We start from the raw sequence: 15,178 nt of genomic DNA, 5'->3' as shown, positions 1-15,178 counted from the left end.
TTGACTGATGAGTTAGTTGATAGGCTGAATTAGAACCTCCCAACAACTGCATCACATAAATAGGTTTCAGCTGTGCTAGTAAATGGACTCCTACATTCCTTAGGACAGCTGTGATCAGCTTTATTCATTCATTTACTCCACTGTTTCTTAAAATATTAAAACTTTTCTGTGTGTTCCACAAGATACAAAAAGTCAAGAAGACCTGAACTAAGTAAAAGACGATACACTTTATGACACCTGAGATGTAGGCGGCTGTTATTAGTTTGTTTTGAGGTGCTGGGTAAGACTCTGACGTTTTATAGGTTCAGTTAGCAAATGTGTCCCTGGTGGTCTAGAGTTAAGAAGCCATGCCTTTTTCAAGTAAGTACACTTTTTTAGCTAACCTTTGGTAGTAGTTACAAAACACCACTAGAGGGCACCATTGGTCTATCATTTCTTAACAAATGTGCTATGTGAGTTTAGCAATTCTAAAAAATAATGTGCTGATACTTATATGTGTATATGGCCTGAGCACATATAAGTTAAAATAGATGCATTTTATAGTATTGCAATAGAAATTCTTAATATCCTAAAATGATGCCTTAACACTGGTGAGAATACCAGAAGATAGGAATCTCTTCTATGTAGCAGATTCCCTATAAAACTGGTTGTATCAAAGTTACATAAATTACAGCATATTATTACACGATTTTCAGACTCTGTGGTAAATGTTACTTAAAATCTATACTGTATATATTTAGTTGTTCATGCTATTATGTTTTCCAATTATATCTGTCACAAATCTTTCCTATAAGATTAAAAACTATTAAAAGCATGAGCCTATGGTTAGTTGGTATTCTTCATAGTAACTAGTACTTAGGAAGTCCTTGTTGAGTAATTTCTGAAAGCATTTGACATGTAATAGAGGCTTGGAAGATTTATGCAACTGGAATCTTATATCAGGGTTTATCTGACTATAGTCTGTGAGGCGTGATTTGAATTGGATAACATCTGAATCCTTGAGAATATGCTGTAGTCGCATTTATTCGTGTTAAGCTGATGATATTTACTTCTTTCTTGCCCAAAGAACTTCATGTCTCATTGTTGAGGCAGTAGTTTATTATAAGTAACAGAATAATTTTTATAATGGCACTATAAAAATTAATTTCACACAGCAATGACTTGAGTCTGATAAATACAGGAAAAGGCACCAGAATACATTGTTTAGGTTCTAGATAATTAGGACAAATCAACATTCTGAAAATTAGAAAATAAGTTGAATACTTCAGAGGGCTTTATTTGTTTAAAAAAAAATACCTGCATAGAGGTTTTTTGGTTTTGTTTTGTTTTTGGTAAAGCAAAGACATTTAACCAAGCTATAATCTGTTTTGTAAATTGAGGCTTCTGTGTTATTTGCATCCTTGTTTCTTTAATGTGGGGACAGCTGAAGTCATTTTTGTCACATATTCATTAAAGAGTAGATCCAAAAGAAATAACTAAAAAGACTTATATTTGGTAGTTGGTGGTTGACAAAATAACCCTATCGATGTGATCCTGTAAATGGGACACAAAGGCACTGTCTGCTCCTGGTTGTTCTAAATAAATAGATCAGACTCATAGTCACAAAGAATGACTGTGTATTAATTATTAGATTCAGAACATGCAGTTTTTATGCGACAAATTAAAGAATCATTTGGGGTATAAGAAATTCATATGAGTTTTTGCCTTTTTTCCACCCTAGGGGTGATGGCACAGAGCCGTTTTCTTCCCGCAGAGGCAGAACATGCCTCCTGCAATTACACTCAGTGACAGGAAGGGTAGCATCTCCCTGGGGGGTGGGTTGAGGGCATACTCAGAATGTTTGGGAAGAATGGACAGTTTGAAAGGAGTTTTCCCTCTGTCTTTTCCCTTCCCCCACTTTCCATTGAGAATCACCAGACTAGTCATATTCTGAATATAAAATAAGTTGAAGTAAGGAAAGGGGGTGTTTTTGGCCAACAGTTGCTCTGCCACTAGTAAATGCACCTGGTGTCCACCAGCAATATCGTATCAGCCTGTGGAGCCTTTGGGCTGATATCTGCATGTCTATATTCTGGGTCCTAAGAATGCATAAGCCAGACAAGAGTGAAATGAAGTGATTTCCAAAATGAATGCAGTTAAAAAGTTGGAAAATAAGAGAGACACCATTGTTCTTTAAGATGTGGGATATACTTTGGTTTTTCTGTTACTAGAACAAAAAGAAAACAAGAGAAAATTATACCCCAGTGGGGCAGTCAATGGCTGTGTGATCTGGGAGACAATAAGAAACATACTTTGGGGTGTTGAGGTTCTTCTAGAATCATCCCTGTCTCCTAGCAAAGTCATGGAGAAAAGTGTAAGAGCAAAGGAAAGCTGTGTATTTATCCTGGGTCTGCATGTTGTTGGGGCAGCCATTCGTATAAGACCCATGCCTGCAAATTTATAGGCAGGTATGAGAAGGTGTGCTGTTCCAAAACCAACCAAAACTTTGACAAAGAATACTGTTGCGGGAGGTAAGAAAATCTCAGACACAGTACCAGGAGTCTCGTCCCTGCTCTGGTTGTATGATCTTAGCTATACTGTGGCACCCAGCTTTCACATCTGTAAATGGGAGGATATAATTAGGTGATTATCAAAACATTCCAGAACTAATATCCTCTGGCAGATCAGGAGATTGAAAATGGGGTAGAAGTGTGTGTGTCGGGGGGGCTAGTATATCAATAGCATAATATAGAGAACTATGACATACATAACTTTAAGAGTCACTATAAGTGACAATGAAAGAATGGAGACAGACAAGGCAGGGAGGCACACAGCCTATCAAAAACTGGATTTAGGAGAGACAAGACTTGCACACTCACCGTGGCATATAAGGCGGAGTAAATGCTCAGAGCAGCGTGTTTGGAGGGAAAGGATCTCCGAGCCTTTTCTATCACTTCCAGGTCCCCAGTACAAATGTTCCCATTGTTTATAAACTGGTGGTGCGCTTGGCAGTCTGTACTGGTGTAGTTCGGCTTGCACACAGTCAGGAAGTATGGCGTTAAGTGCCCAGTGACCACTTGTCCGGCGTTTACAAAAATGTCAGTAGCAAAAAGTCCAAATGCAAACACCCCTATAAGAAGATTTAAAATCATTAGGAATGGTAACATACTCCATCGATTGCATTTTTCTCCTAAGAGAAAACAGTGGTGAGAGTTCATGATGACCTATCAAAATGATTCTTAGTAGTCCCTGGAGTATCTTTCCAGGAGTGGTACCTGCTTCCCAAATCACCATTTCTTCCAAATTGATGTAGACATTCTACTGTTAGCACTTTATGGTTTTGTATCAGTAGTTTAGAAAAAGCACAGTCTAACAAAAATAATTTGAATTTTGGAGTCATATAGACTCATCACTGGTGACTCATTCACAGTATAAGTTATTTATCTTTTTTGAACCTTGGTTACATTAGCTGCAAAATGGAGTAGGGGGTAGTTTGGGGAAAATATAATAATATATGTGCAAAATACTCGCTATGGTGTCTACATAATTAATCAACATCAGTTCTCTCTCCTTCTATACAAAATACGTTCTCCCTGATTCTACTTGGAAATGCAAGTCATCTTGGGAGGAGTTATTTACAACATGGCAGGTGAGAGTAAAGGAGGATCTTATGGAATTGTCTTTTAAAAAAATTATTCTAGAAACTTTGCTTGAATTGGAGTTTCATTTGATGTTGGAAACAGAAAATGAGAATAAAGGAAAAGTGTTAAAAACAAATGTTGTTGACCAGTAGTCTCCTATTGCTGCCACATCAAATTACCACAAACGGAGGGGCTTACAACACAAATGTATCCCCTTCAAACTTCTGTATTCTGGAATTCAGAAGCCTACAATAGGTTCCACTAAGCTAAACTCAAAGCATTGGCAAGGCTGTGTTCTTTCTAAGTGCTCAGGGCATAATCCACATCTTTCCTTTTCCATATGTTCTAGAAGTTGCCTTCATTCCTTATGTCATGGCCTCTTTCCAGCACTTCACATCATTCCAACTTCTGCCTTCACTGTCTGACTCTGACCCTCCTGCCTGTCTCTTATAAGGACCCTTGTAATTATATCTGGATAATCGAGGATAGTCTCCCTATCAAAACTTCAACCACGCCTGCATTCCCTTTTGCCATGTAAGGTAACATTCAGTTTCCAGGGACATGACCATCTTTTGGTGGGGAAGGGTGCATTATTCTGATTTTGCTGTTGGTCTGAAAACCCTGTGAGCAGGCTATACTTCCTGGATTTTACTTGTTCTCTGATAAATTCCAGAGGATTAGCCCCAACAAGCTTGAACATGCAGAGGTTTCCTTATAGAAAGCTCTGCTGTGAATTATTTCAAGGCCTGTATATTACATCTATGCACTGAGAAAGGCTGTGTAGAGCTATAAGTGGGTTGAAGAGATGAAGATGTCTTATATGTAATTGAAGGTAGACGTTGACAAGTGTGAGAGGCAGCATTAACCCTTGTAAATGTCAAGGGTCTGCTACAGTTTCAACTAAATATCTACCCAATTTTGACTCCCGTATTCAGTGTTCTGAATCTGCAAATTGTGCTGACTTCAGCACCCAAAAATTAATCCATTATAGCAGAAGTGAAGACTAGTTTGGCTGAAACCTTCATCTGGTTTGCATTTGTATCTGTATTGATTGCCATAATCTTTCTTTTTGTGGCCTTGCCAGAATGTGCTTTATCATAATGAGAACTAGCTCTTTTAATAGCTTCTGCTGGCTCATACTCATTGGGTCTGACCTCTGAGAGCAGGCATTCATTGATCATCCGAGGCAGTTTTCACCCCCAGGTACTGGAAGTCTGAATGGTTGGAGATTTTCTACATCTTCAAGCAAGATTCTCGAAGACCAGGTTGCTGGGTCTTTCAAGGGGCAATAAGTCTGTCCAGACATAACTTTTCCAGGAAACTAGGGTAATTTACGATCTGAAAAAGGAAAAGTGGCAGCATCTCCCTTTGGCATTTTGTCAGAAGTGTTTCCAATTAGGGCAGGTTTTATTCTTTCTTTGGCAGAGGATTTCTAGTCTCCTTGGGTCAGTGCCAGCTCTGTGGTCACAGCGATTGTATGATGGCCAGCTCTCCACGCCACTGTCCTGTACGTCAGGGCTGAAAGTGGCTTTCTATTCTTCTCTCTGCCTTCTGTGGATTGTGTCTGTTTCTTCTGCTGGCTTCAGAAGCATCTGCTGTCCAAGCACTTCACTCTGGTGCATTTGATCCAGCTTCAGAAGGTACCACATCAGCCTGGGAAGCCCACCTGCCCTGCGCAGGCCACACAACAAAGCACGGTGGAACCTGCACTGGTGACTCACACACCATGTCAGATCATACAGGGCTTTTCTAGAGGAACTCAAGCCATCTCTCTGTTACTTAACCCTGAGCTGCTTGCGTGTATTTTTACAAGCCTCAGAAGCTAAAAACAGCTACTTTTGCCCTTAGAGTCAGATGAAACACCATTTGGTCTCCAGTATTGCAAGGTATGATTTGAAGATGTTTTAAAAATGTCTCTGTATCTTAGCTTGAAGTCTAAAATTCTTCAGGTGAGATCATATTTTTAATAGATATTTTTCACTTCTGGAACCCCACACCCCTCAGATGGTTCTATTTATCTTAAGGCTCTGTTCCATCTGTGATGTTTCTTACTTCAGAGAAGCCAATTATGTTTCTGAATGGATTTTCCAGTTTACAACAGACACAAAAGTCCAAAAGTAAAGCACTTTTGATTTGCCAGAGCTATGTGCTTGTTGTGATTGCTGTGGCTGTGTTCAGAATTCTGAATATGCTTGGTTTGGAAGATCAAGAGCTATAACCTGGAGGGCGAGACAGTCTCACAAACTTTCTGAAATCAGCCACAGAGCAGGGGAGGAAGCAGATGTGGGTGTCACAGGAGGAGCTGGAGCCCTGCCTGGTCTGATTACAGAAGTAAAGAGGTACTTCCAGGCTCCCCGCCTCAGGCTGGTGTCAAGCCTCAGGGGCTGGGAAATACAAATCTCCAGAAAGGTTTTTTTGTAAATGTGGACAAAGGTCATTGTGTTTCTGCTGGGATGTAGATTGGGGTTTACAAACCTCTTAGAGAAGTTTCACATCCAGCTTGGCACCACAGCACAGGGTAACTGCATTAGCAATGGCCAAGGAAGGGTCAAATTAGTAGAGAAGAGGCTTGGAAGAGGGACAAAAAAATTGGCGTCTGCTGCTGATGGCCATGATCAGGTCCCAGTAACATGGATTGTCTAAGGAAACCTGAGCTCTTTGTGACCTAAAAAAACATAACTGATGCACACTGGGCTAAACAAAGGATGAAGAAAGAGGATGATGAAGGTGTTAAAGTCTCTCTCTTTTTTTCCTCGGGGTTTTACCTGGACCCCATCTGATCTCAGATAGGATGTCTTTGGACAAGTTAGGATCTTTGATCCCTAGTAGTTTAGGACAAGGAGTGAAATTCTGCGACCCTATTCCTGCTATGGACCCAGCGCAGGACTCCAGCCCTTGACTCCACCAAGAATGTAGTAGAAACAGTGACAGAACCAGGAAACGTGCATGAAGGGGATCTTCAAAGCCACCAATAATTGGTCTACTGACAAACAATAATAGGCCTCATTCCAGGATCCCTTCAGAACTGGGAAAAGTATAGAACCAGACTGCTCAGTGCTGTCCACACAGCAGACCTTCATTAGGAAGCCTAGATGCATGCAACAGAGTAACAATTAGCAGGGGTTGGTGGGGTGAGCAAAGGAAGGACCATGTTCCTTTTAGGCCCTGAAAGTCTGGGACCTTGGGTAGAGCCTCAAAACTGAAGGCCAAATGTTGCATACTAAATGATAAATGTGTAACTCTCCAGTCTAAAAGGCACTTTGCTGACAGCCTGTGATGGAGCATCTCTCATTGTCCACTAAAATCATACATGATGACAGTGAAAAAAGATGGAAACTTTGCCAACTGACACCAAACTGAAGGGAGGATGAGTGAGAGGGGTCCACTGTTGATAACCTTCATATGGAGTATGTTTAATCTCTCTCTTTTTCTCACACACATACACACACTTGCGCATGCACACACACACGCACACCCACACCCACACACACACTTTTACCTCATGGAAAACTCAAGCTTCTCCTCAGAAGACAGAGACTACAGAGACTGCAGGAGAAAACCTAGGGAAAGGTTTTCTTTCTTTCATACTATCGGGCCCCTGACTCTGAGATCCAGGATTTAGAATCCCCAGAAAACAAGGCTTCTGTCTCCCCACTAAATGAGTTCGCTCTGAATTTGCTGAAGACTCTCCTCTCTTACCTGTTTTTTTTCTAAATGTATTTAGAGAGAGACTCCTGGACAAGAACTCAACAGGAGGCGGCAGGGGCACAGGCATGGGCATTTCGCATTCTGAGAGGACTAGATCCACGTGTTCTGGAGAGCATGGCTGCTGCTGGCTATAGCAGCTTTGTGCATGCTCTATAGAGTACCACTGAGCCACACAGTGAGGACAGCGGATGCTAGTTCCTTGGAGCTGAGGAGCTCTAGTAGGAAGTCTGCTAACTAGGGACTGGACTTGGGGCTGTGTACATCTGCTTTCAAGCTGTAGCTCTGAAAAGTTGGCCAAGAACAAGTCACACTTCTGCTGATAAACAGAGCGTGCATAGGTCTTGCCCCATTTAACAGTAAACAGGGAGAAATAATCACAGATCACATTGGACATTGGAAAAATCTCCTATTTTAGACTAGAATGGTTATTCTCTTTCTTGTTTCAGTAGAAATTTTACACTTGCATAGATTATTCAATAATTTCCATCTGTCACATTAGAATTGTTGAATATGCAAGCTTTATTACAGCAAGGAACACATTTGTTTTTGCTCATCGTTGCAGTCCCAGCACCTAGCATCAAACTTGGCACATAGTAAACATTTAACAGATAATTGTGGGATCAATGAATAAATTGCTGAAGAAACTTTAGAGATTAACAGAAGAGGATAAAAGAGCATAGAAACTTGTCCATATTTTCTAATTCATGTTGGTGCCTTGCATCCCTGATTTCAGAGAACATAGTTGACAAAAAACCATTTAGCATGTACGTCACAGGGATCATATCTCCTTTTTATAAAATTCACAAAGTCGGGCATAGTGCTAGGCAACTAGAGAATAAGTGATCATTAAAAACTGGGACTTTATAAGTGTCTCATGAATTGGAAAACTGTAAATCATAATTCACTAATCAAAGCATTCTCTATTCTAATGCAGTGAGAATAAAAAAACCTTAGAGTATGGAGATCTATGTCATACACAACAAATGCTTTTTATTGGAGATGTTTGTGAAGCACAAGAAACTCAAGTCATGAGGAACTTGGGAAGTATTGATGGGTAGTTTTATTGAGACATGCATATCTTAGAAATGTCCCTATTTCTGATTCTGAGAAATTACAATGGTTGTCAGTTTCAGTATTAACACGTGGGCACATAAAAACTCCTATACATTTTCATGTGGGGAAACTAACACATGGAACTTTAAAAAAGAAAAGAAAAGTGAAAAAGACATAAAAACAATTTATCTGGATTAAATTGCCAACAATACTCTGCAACAACGTTGAAAAGCTACTCTGTGGGCAGTTGCTTAGTCTGAACCGCAGCTTGTACCACCCCTCCCTACTTTCCTTAACATTCATTCTCAATCTCTTGTCAAAAATTGTTGGCCAGGCATGGTGGCTCATGCCTGTAATCTCAGCACTTTGGGAGGCTGAGGCAGGCGGATCACCTGAACTTAGGAGTTCAAGACCAGCCTGACCAATAGGGTGAAATCCTATCTCTACTAAAAATGCAAAATTAGCCGGGTATGGTGATGCATGCCTGTAATCCCAGCTACTCAGGAGGCTGAGACAGGAGAATCACTTGAACCTGGGAGGCAGAGGTTGCAGTGAGCAGAGATTGTGCCATTGCACTTCAGCCTGGGCAACAAGAGTAAAACTCCTTCTCAAACAACAACAACAAACAAAACAAAACAAAAAAACCTGTGGGCAGAGTGGCTTGTCCCTGTAATCCCAGCACTTTGGGAGGCGGAGGTGGGTGGATCACTTAAGGCCAGGAGTTTGAGACCAGCCTGGCCAGCATGATAAAACCCCATCCTTACTAAAAATACAAAAATTAGCTGGTGATGCTGGGTGCCTGTAATCCCAGCTACTCAGGAGGCTGAGGCAGGAGAATCACTTGAACGTGGGAGGCGGAGGTTGCAGTAAGCCCAGATTGTGCCACTGCACTCCAGCCTGGGCAACAGAGCGAGACTCTGTCTCAAAAAAACAAAAAAATAACAAAAACTAACTGTTAAAAGAGGACTGTTCTTTTGTTTCTCTATGGTAAAATAATGTCATGAAAGATAGTGAAAGTAGTAGCATGTTGTATGATATTGAGGATGCTTGAACATTTTCTCGTTTTCAAAATCTAACCAGCTTTGTGCATCTCTTGGTGGTAGCTTTTCTACCGTGATGTCCACAAAATGAGAAAATGTGCCCTCCCATCAGCTTCTGGCTTCTGTTTTGGTAGAAAAAATGATGAAAAATCTTATCCCACACAGAAAAGTACAAGTAAATGGCAGGTGTTTACCAGTGCCATTTCAACACTGTAAGAGGAATACCTAAGGAATTCTTAACACTGTTTCCCCAACCACATTCTGATTCAACCACTAACTTCCATTGGAAATGGAACACAAGATTAAAGAAATACATACAGTTCACTTTTGCTTTTTCTTTTCTACATCAGGATCCCTAGTAGAAAATCTCTATCTAATTCTATTTTTGCCAAGTTCCCTCAATTCTACTGTTGAAGACCATTCCTTCAGGAAACCACAGTTTCTTTAGGAAAAGGAAAAGTGGTAAAATGCTTTCTCATTAACATGCTTTATTCAAACTGGAAGTTTCCTATGAAGATAATTTATCTGAGGTTACCATGTTCATCCCATTTCCTTATAAAGGTGTACTGACCTGGTGAGATGTTTAACTATGACTGCCATGGATACCAGGTAATAATAACAATAGCTAATATGCTGTGCTTAGTACATACAAAGTATTGTTCTAAGTGCTTTGCAATATTAGTTCACCTAATGCTCACCATGACTTGGAGGTAGACAATATTATCTCTACATTTTACAGATGAGGAAATTGAGATCCAGAGAAGTCAATTAACTTGACCAAGGTCATACAGCTAGTGAGTAGAGGAGCTTGGGTTAGAAACCAAATAGTAGGGCTCCAGAGTCTATATTCTTAATCATAATTCTCTAAGCTTATTTATTATTAACATACATATGAATAAGCATCAGACCATAAAGATATTTTAGCTTATGCTTGGGAGCACACACACACGCACATACACACAGCACTGAGAAGAGGCAAGGACTTTATAGCATGTCCCTCGTGAAATGTATTGCACTTGCCACAACAGAATACGAATTCTTCAATTTTGTAGTCAATTTTCCAAAAAGAAGAAGATTGAATATCTATGATATGTCATCATTTGAATAAGGCACTTTTCTCATCACTTTAGCAATGAATCTGACTTTTTTCTAGTATGACACAAACACAATTGGTGCAAATTTATCCATATGCCTTATATATTGTGCTTCAAAAATAAGTTTCTGGCAAAATTGAATACATCAGTTCCTTGGATAGTAAATTTCAGGTGTTTACAGAGCAATGCTGTAGTCTCTTTCTCCTATCGATACCGCACAAACACCAAAGGCTGACAACAGCCTGCTTGTCTTGATCAGATGGTTGAAATAATAAGAATAGATTTTATTAAAATCCATTAATCTGAACCTAGTTACTTTATCTGTTAAAATGAATTATAAGTAGTCCTTGTATCACAGGGTGATTATTCAAATCATAAAAAAGTTGTAAAAACACTTTGTAAATTGTGAGCCCTTTATTGATATTGCTCTTATAACTGAGAGAAGTAGATGTAACTAAGGGAAGTGGTTATAAATTGATTATAAAATTTTTTTTAAATGCAGGAAAGAGATAAGAAACCTACAATTGTAACAACCTGAAATACATATTTGACTCAGTTATTCATCCTTTGCATTAATAAAGCACCTTTTACAATGCGATAAACTGGTGGTTTAGAAAAAAATACCCTCTATTTGTCATTGTAATTACTCATGATGATAAGTGAAGATGAAGGATAATTACTTAATAAAGAGGAGTAATCAACTAGAAAGCCCACCAAATATTTTTATAAACAAAAGAACAAACAAATACATTTTTACTTCCTCAAAGCATAAAATTACTTCTTAACAGGATTTTATCTCAAGAATATCCTCTTTACTCCTTTGACAGGACAATTCCCCAGTGCTTTATCTCACAAATATGAGCCTTCTCTCTTGCCACCTAGCCTCTAAATATCTTCTCGGTCCCTCTAGGCGGTATAATGCCAAATGCTGCTTAATACAGAGGAAAACATAAAAGTTTGCCAGAGGCTATGGTAACTTTAAAGTGGAATGGAACATGTGGATGCAACTAAGTCTAGAAAATATGCCCTAGATACAAACTAAATGTGGAGAAAAAAATGTAGCTACCAAGAGATATAGAAATACAGGAATATCGAGGCCTGGATTTTTAGAAGTCTTTAAATTCGGCTTTCGTGATTCCATGTTTATAAGTTTCTAAAGCTGAAGCTGATGATCTGAATCTACTCTCATTCCTACCACAAGATCAGTATCAAGCCCCCATGGGCAGCTGCCAGCCCTGTTGGTGATTTACAGATACTGAGATCTGGTGCTGTTGCCCTCTGCTTGATGCATTTCCTAAACAATTTCATTATGTTCTAATGTAATAACTTAAATAGTTTCTGCCACCTATAATATCAACACTCTGGAAGGCTGAGGCTGGAGGATCCCTTAAGCCCAGGAGTTCGAAACCAACCTCAGCAACATAGGGAGACCCTGTCTCTGCAAATAATAATAATTTAAAATTAGCTGGGTGTGGCGGTGTGTGCCTGTGCTCCCGGCTACTCAGGAGGCTGAGGAGGGAGGATTGCTTGAGCCTGGGAGGTCAAGGCTGCAGTGAGCTGTGATCATGTTACTGCACTCCAGCCTGGGTGGCAGAGTAAGACCCTGTCTCAGAAAATAAAAATAAGTAAGTTGCTTCCAAAACACACACTACTTTTTAAAAATTATTATAGAAAGCTTTGAAACCACTCTTTACTACTAACTGTTGAGTCATCAGTGCCTAATTTTGTTATATGAATATTTTTGTTACGCAAGATATTGTATAACTTCTTAAAAGTCTTTGAAATATACTTAAAAAAACCTTTACAAAAGTAGTTGTCAGCTGAGGGTGACCCTGCCCCAGGGAACTTTTGTAATGTTTGGAGACATTTTTGATTGTCACTAGTGGAGGAGTGAGTGCTATTGGCATTTGGTGGACAGAGGCCAGGGGTACTACTAAACATTGTATTAATACAATGCACACAAGTCAGTATTCTACTTCTACACAAAAAAAGAATTATCTGGCAGAGAATGTCGATAGTGCCGAGGGTAAGAAACACTGTTTTACAGCAATTAAGTTCACTGTAGGGTCATGAATGTGCATTGTCTAACCTGCAAAGTGCTAGAGAAAGCAGTTTTCTGCTCAGTCCTTTATTGGAGTCCAGCCTCTAAACACTAGTGCTAAGGAGGACCCGCAGAAAAGAATCATTAGAGTCACATATGACTCAATAACTTTCCTCTTGATAATTATGGTAATCTAGGGAGTTCTAGGGTAGGAGTCTTGTTCAGATGTCTAATATTCTGGCTCACCAAGGATGACATTCAGAGGGGAAGAGATTCAGTCCCTGGACTGAGCAGAAGAACCAAAAGCAACCTCAATTTCTTGAGACCCAAGCAAAGTTTGCTCCCTGGCTATGCCTTCTAGGCCAGTCATGGTACCAGCTTCAGTATCCTTCCTCCCCTGCATCCTTGAATCCCAGCCACAAGCCCAATCCTGATCCCTAGTAGGAAGCAGCAAACATCTTAGTGTCTAAGTCTAGTGGCTTGGTTGCTTAAGTGGTCCAGAAACAGGGGTTCCATTTTTTTCCCTTAAGATTCTTCCTGGCTCTTTCCTCTTAACCTGTGTACCTGAGCTTCAACTACGGTTCCTGTTGCTGAGTTATAGAAATTATCTCCATCTGCTTATAGGCCCATGTCCTGCCTTGCTCTTGACATTTTTCTTTTATGATCTAGACTCATGGCTCAGAAAGAAAGTTGGGTGCCTGGGCACTGTCACTTATCTTTAGACTACCTGGGTAGCTTGAACTTCTCGGTCAGCACATGGAGCTGGCCTGGTTCCCTGGGCATCTGGCTCCCTGGGATCATCCCTGTCTTGATTGCTCTGTCCTGCTATGAATTCACTGCCAACTCGACAATTCTCATGGTATACAGCTTCCCCTCTCCATTTAAAATTACATATCTGTTGTCACAAATTCCCTATTTCCTTTCCCTATTTTTCTCTGTACCACTTATCTTCTAACACTATAATTTATTTTGTTTAGTGTCTGGATTTTTCTATCAGATTGTAAACTGAATGAGGGCACATTTCTATTTGGTTCACTCATAGATTCTCAACACCTTAATCTGTACCTAGCATCTAGTAGGTGCTCAATGAGTATTTCATTGAAGGTTGAATGAACATACCGGCCCCCCAGCTGTATTTTAACTATAAATACTGAATGCAAACAGAAATAGACTAATTGAATCAAATAAAGTCTTTTTCTGATAAAGTACATTTAAGTGACTTTCAAAATCGAAGATTTTCTAGTTCTCAAAAAGGCTGACATTAAGCTCGTCCCAGGGTATCAATTCTTACAACCATAAAACGCCATGACCTTTGAAACTGCATTTAAAATATTCATGCTTCACTTAGACCACACTTGATTTATGGAAATTATTTAGCGTTACATGAATTCGCTGTTTACCGTGGCACTTTTTAGTCTGTCCAGTGCTACCTAATCCTCGGACCGGATCTAAATGGCAGAAGACTTGGCTGGTATTTAATTAAATTTTTATTAGAAGTAATAATGGATCAACTGTGTGACCCCAAATGAAAAGACTATAATGAAGAGCTCTGGATGACAAGCTATTTTAGTGCTAATAGTCTAATGTTTGCATATTTGGATCAGTTTTTTAATTAACTCAAAGCAACTATTCAGGAAGGGAAAGTTAATTTAGTTTTCCTTCTATATGGTAAACAAACCAAAAACCCTCATCAAATTCGAATGCTATTAATTACCTTTCAATATTAAAAAGTTACTATTTAATAATTGATATTTACAAAAATATTTACTCAAATATATTTGTGAACAGAACTGAACTGAACTTCATATTTTTTTTGGAAAATGTAACTTCCTTATTTAGTCATTGCCACTGAAAAAGAAAGGTGGGTGTTTAACTCTCTTGAGAACATAAATCTGTATTGCTGTTACTATGCAATGTAATGTAGTAGCAAAGGAAATGGTATAAAGTAAAAGAAATGAAGAGGGAAAAAATGAGAGAGAGGAGTCTTAATACATGTTACTAATTTGATTACATTTGTTTTTATAAAGTACAGGTAAAATTTGTTAGTTTAGCCAGTTCCTTTCCTCCCTTCCCACATTATATAAATATAACTTGAGAAACTATACAATGGTTTAGAAGTGGATAGAGAAGTTTAGCTATGATGTTTTATGCTTAAAACCTGGGAGGACAGGCAGCTTTCTTATAATGAGAATGTTGGTGGGGGGGGGAAATGTATTGTTGGATTTGTGAATCAAAGGAATTTAATACTCTCTGTCAAAGTCAACACCATTAGCATTTGCTAAAGGAGGAGATGGTTGAATTTGAATGTTTTCTCTTTGATTCACTATTCTTGCCATTGTCTCATTTAAAACTTAATTTGGATCTGTGGGGTGAAGCAGAAGCCTACCCTTCAAATCCATGCCACACAGACGAGAGGAGACAAAAGAATTAGAGAACAAGTTGAAATTTTTGCTCTTCTATCCACACTGAAGACTGTTAGAGAACTTGGCCATCGTTCTACATAGCCTTTATTCTGCCCTCACTCTTAAAAAAAAAATTATCTTTAGTTCTTTTTCTGATTTCTAAAAGTAAACATATTCATGATAAAAAATTAAAATTATAGAACATTAGAAAGCCAAAAAT

At 39.2% G+C, this 15,178-nt stretch overlaps 1 protein-coding gene across 1 annotated transcript in view; it reads right to left on the bottom strand.

The window, feature by feature from the left end:
* The window catches only part of PLPPR1 (phospholipid phosphatase related 1), a 298,422-nt gene that overhangs the window by 13,724 nt on the left and 269,520 nt on the right, over positions 1-15,178 (bottom strand). The window contains exon 5 of the mRNA XM_054501460.1: positions 2,859-3,109. Within this exon, the coding sequence (XP_054357435.1) occupies positions 2,859-3,109 (251 nt within the window). The remainder of the gene's footprint in view (positions 1-2,858; positions 3,110-15,178) is intronic.

This window comes from Pongo pygmaeus, chromosome 13, assembly GCF_028885625.2.
Source record: "Pongo pygmaeus isolate AG05252 chromosome 13, NHGRI_mPonPyg2-v2.0_pri, whole genome shotgun sequence".
Lineage (NCBI taxonomy): Eukaryota > Metazoa > Chordata > Mammalia > Primates > Hominidae > Pongo > Pongo pygmaeus.
Note: the sequence above shows the minus strand (reverse complement) of the source record. Positions and strands in the feature narration are given on the sequence as shown.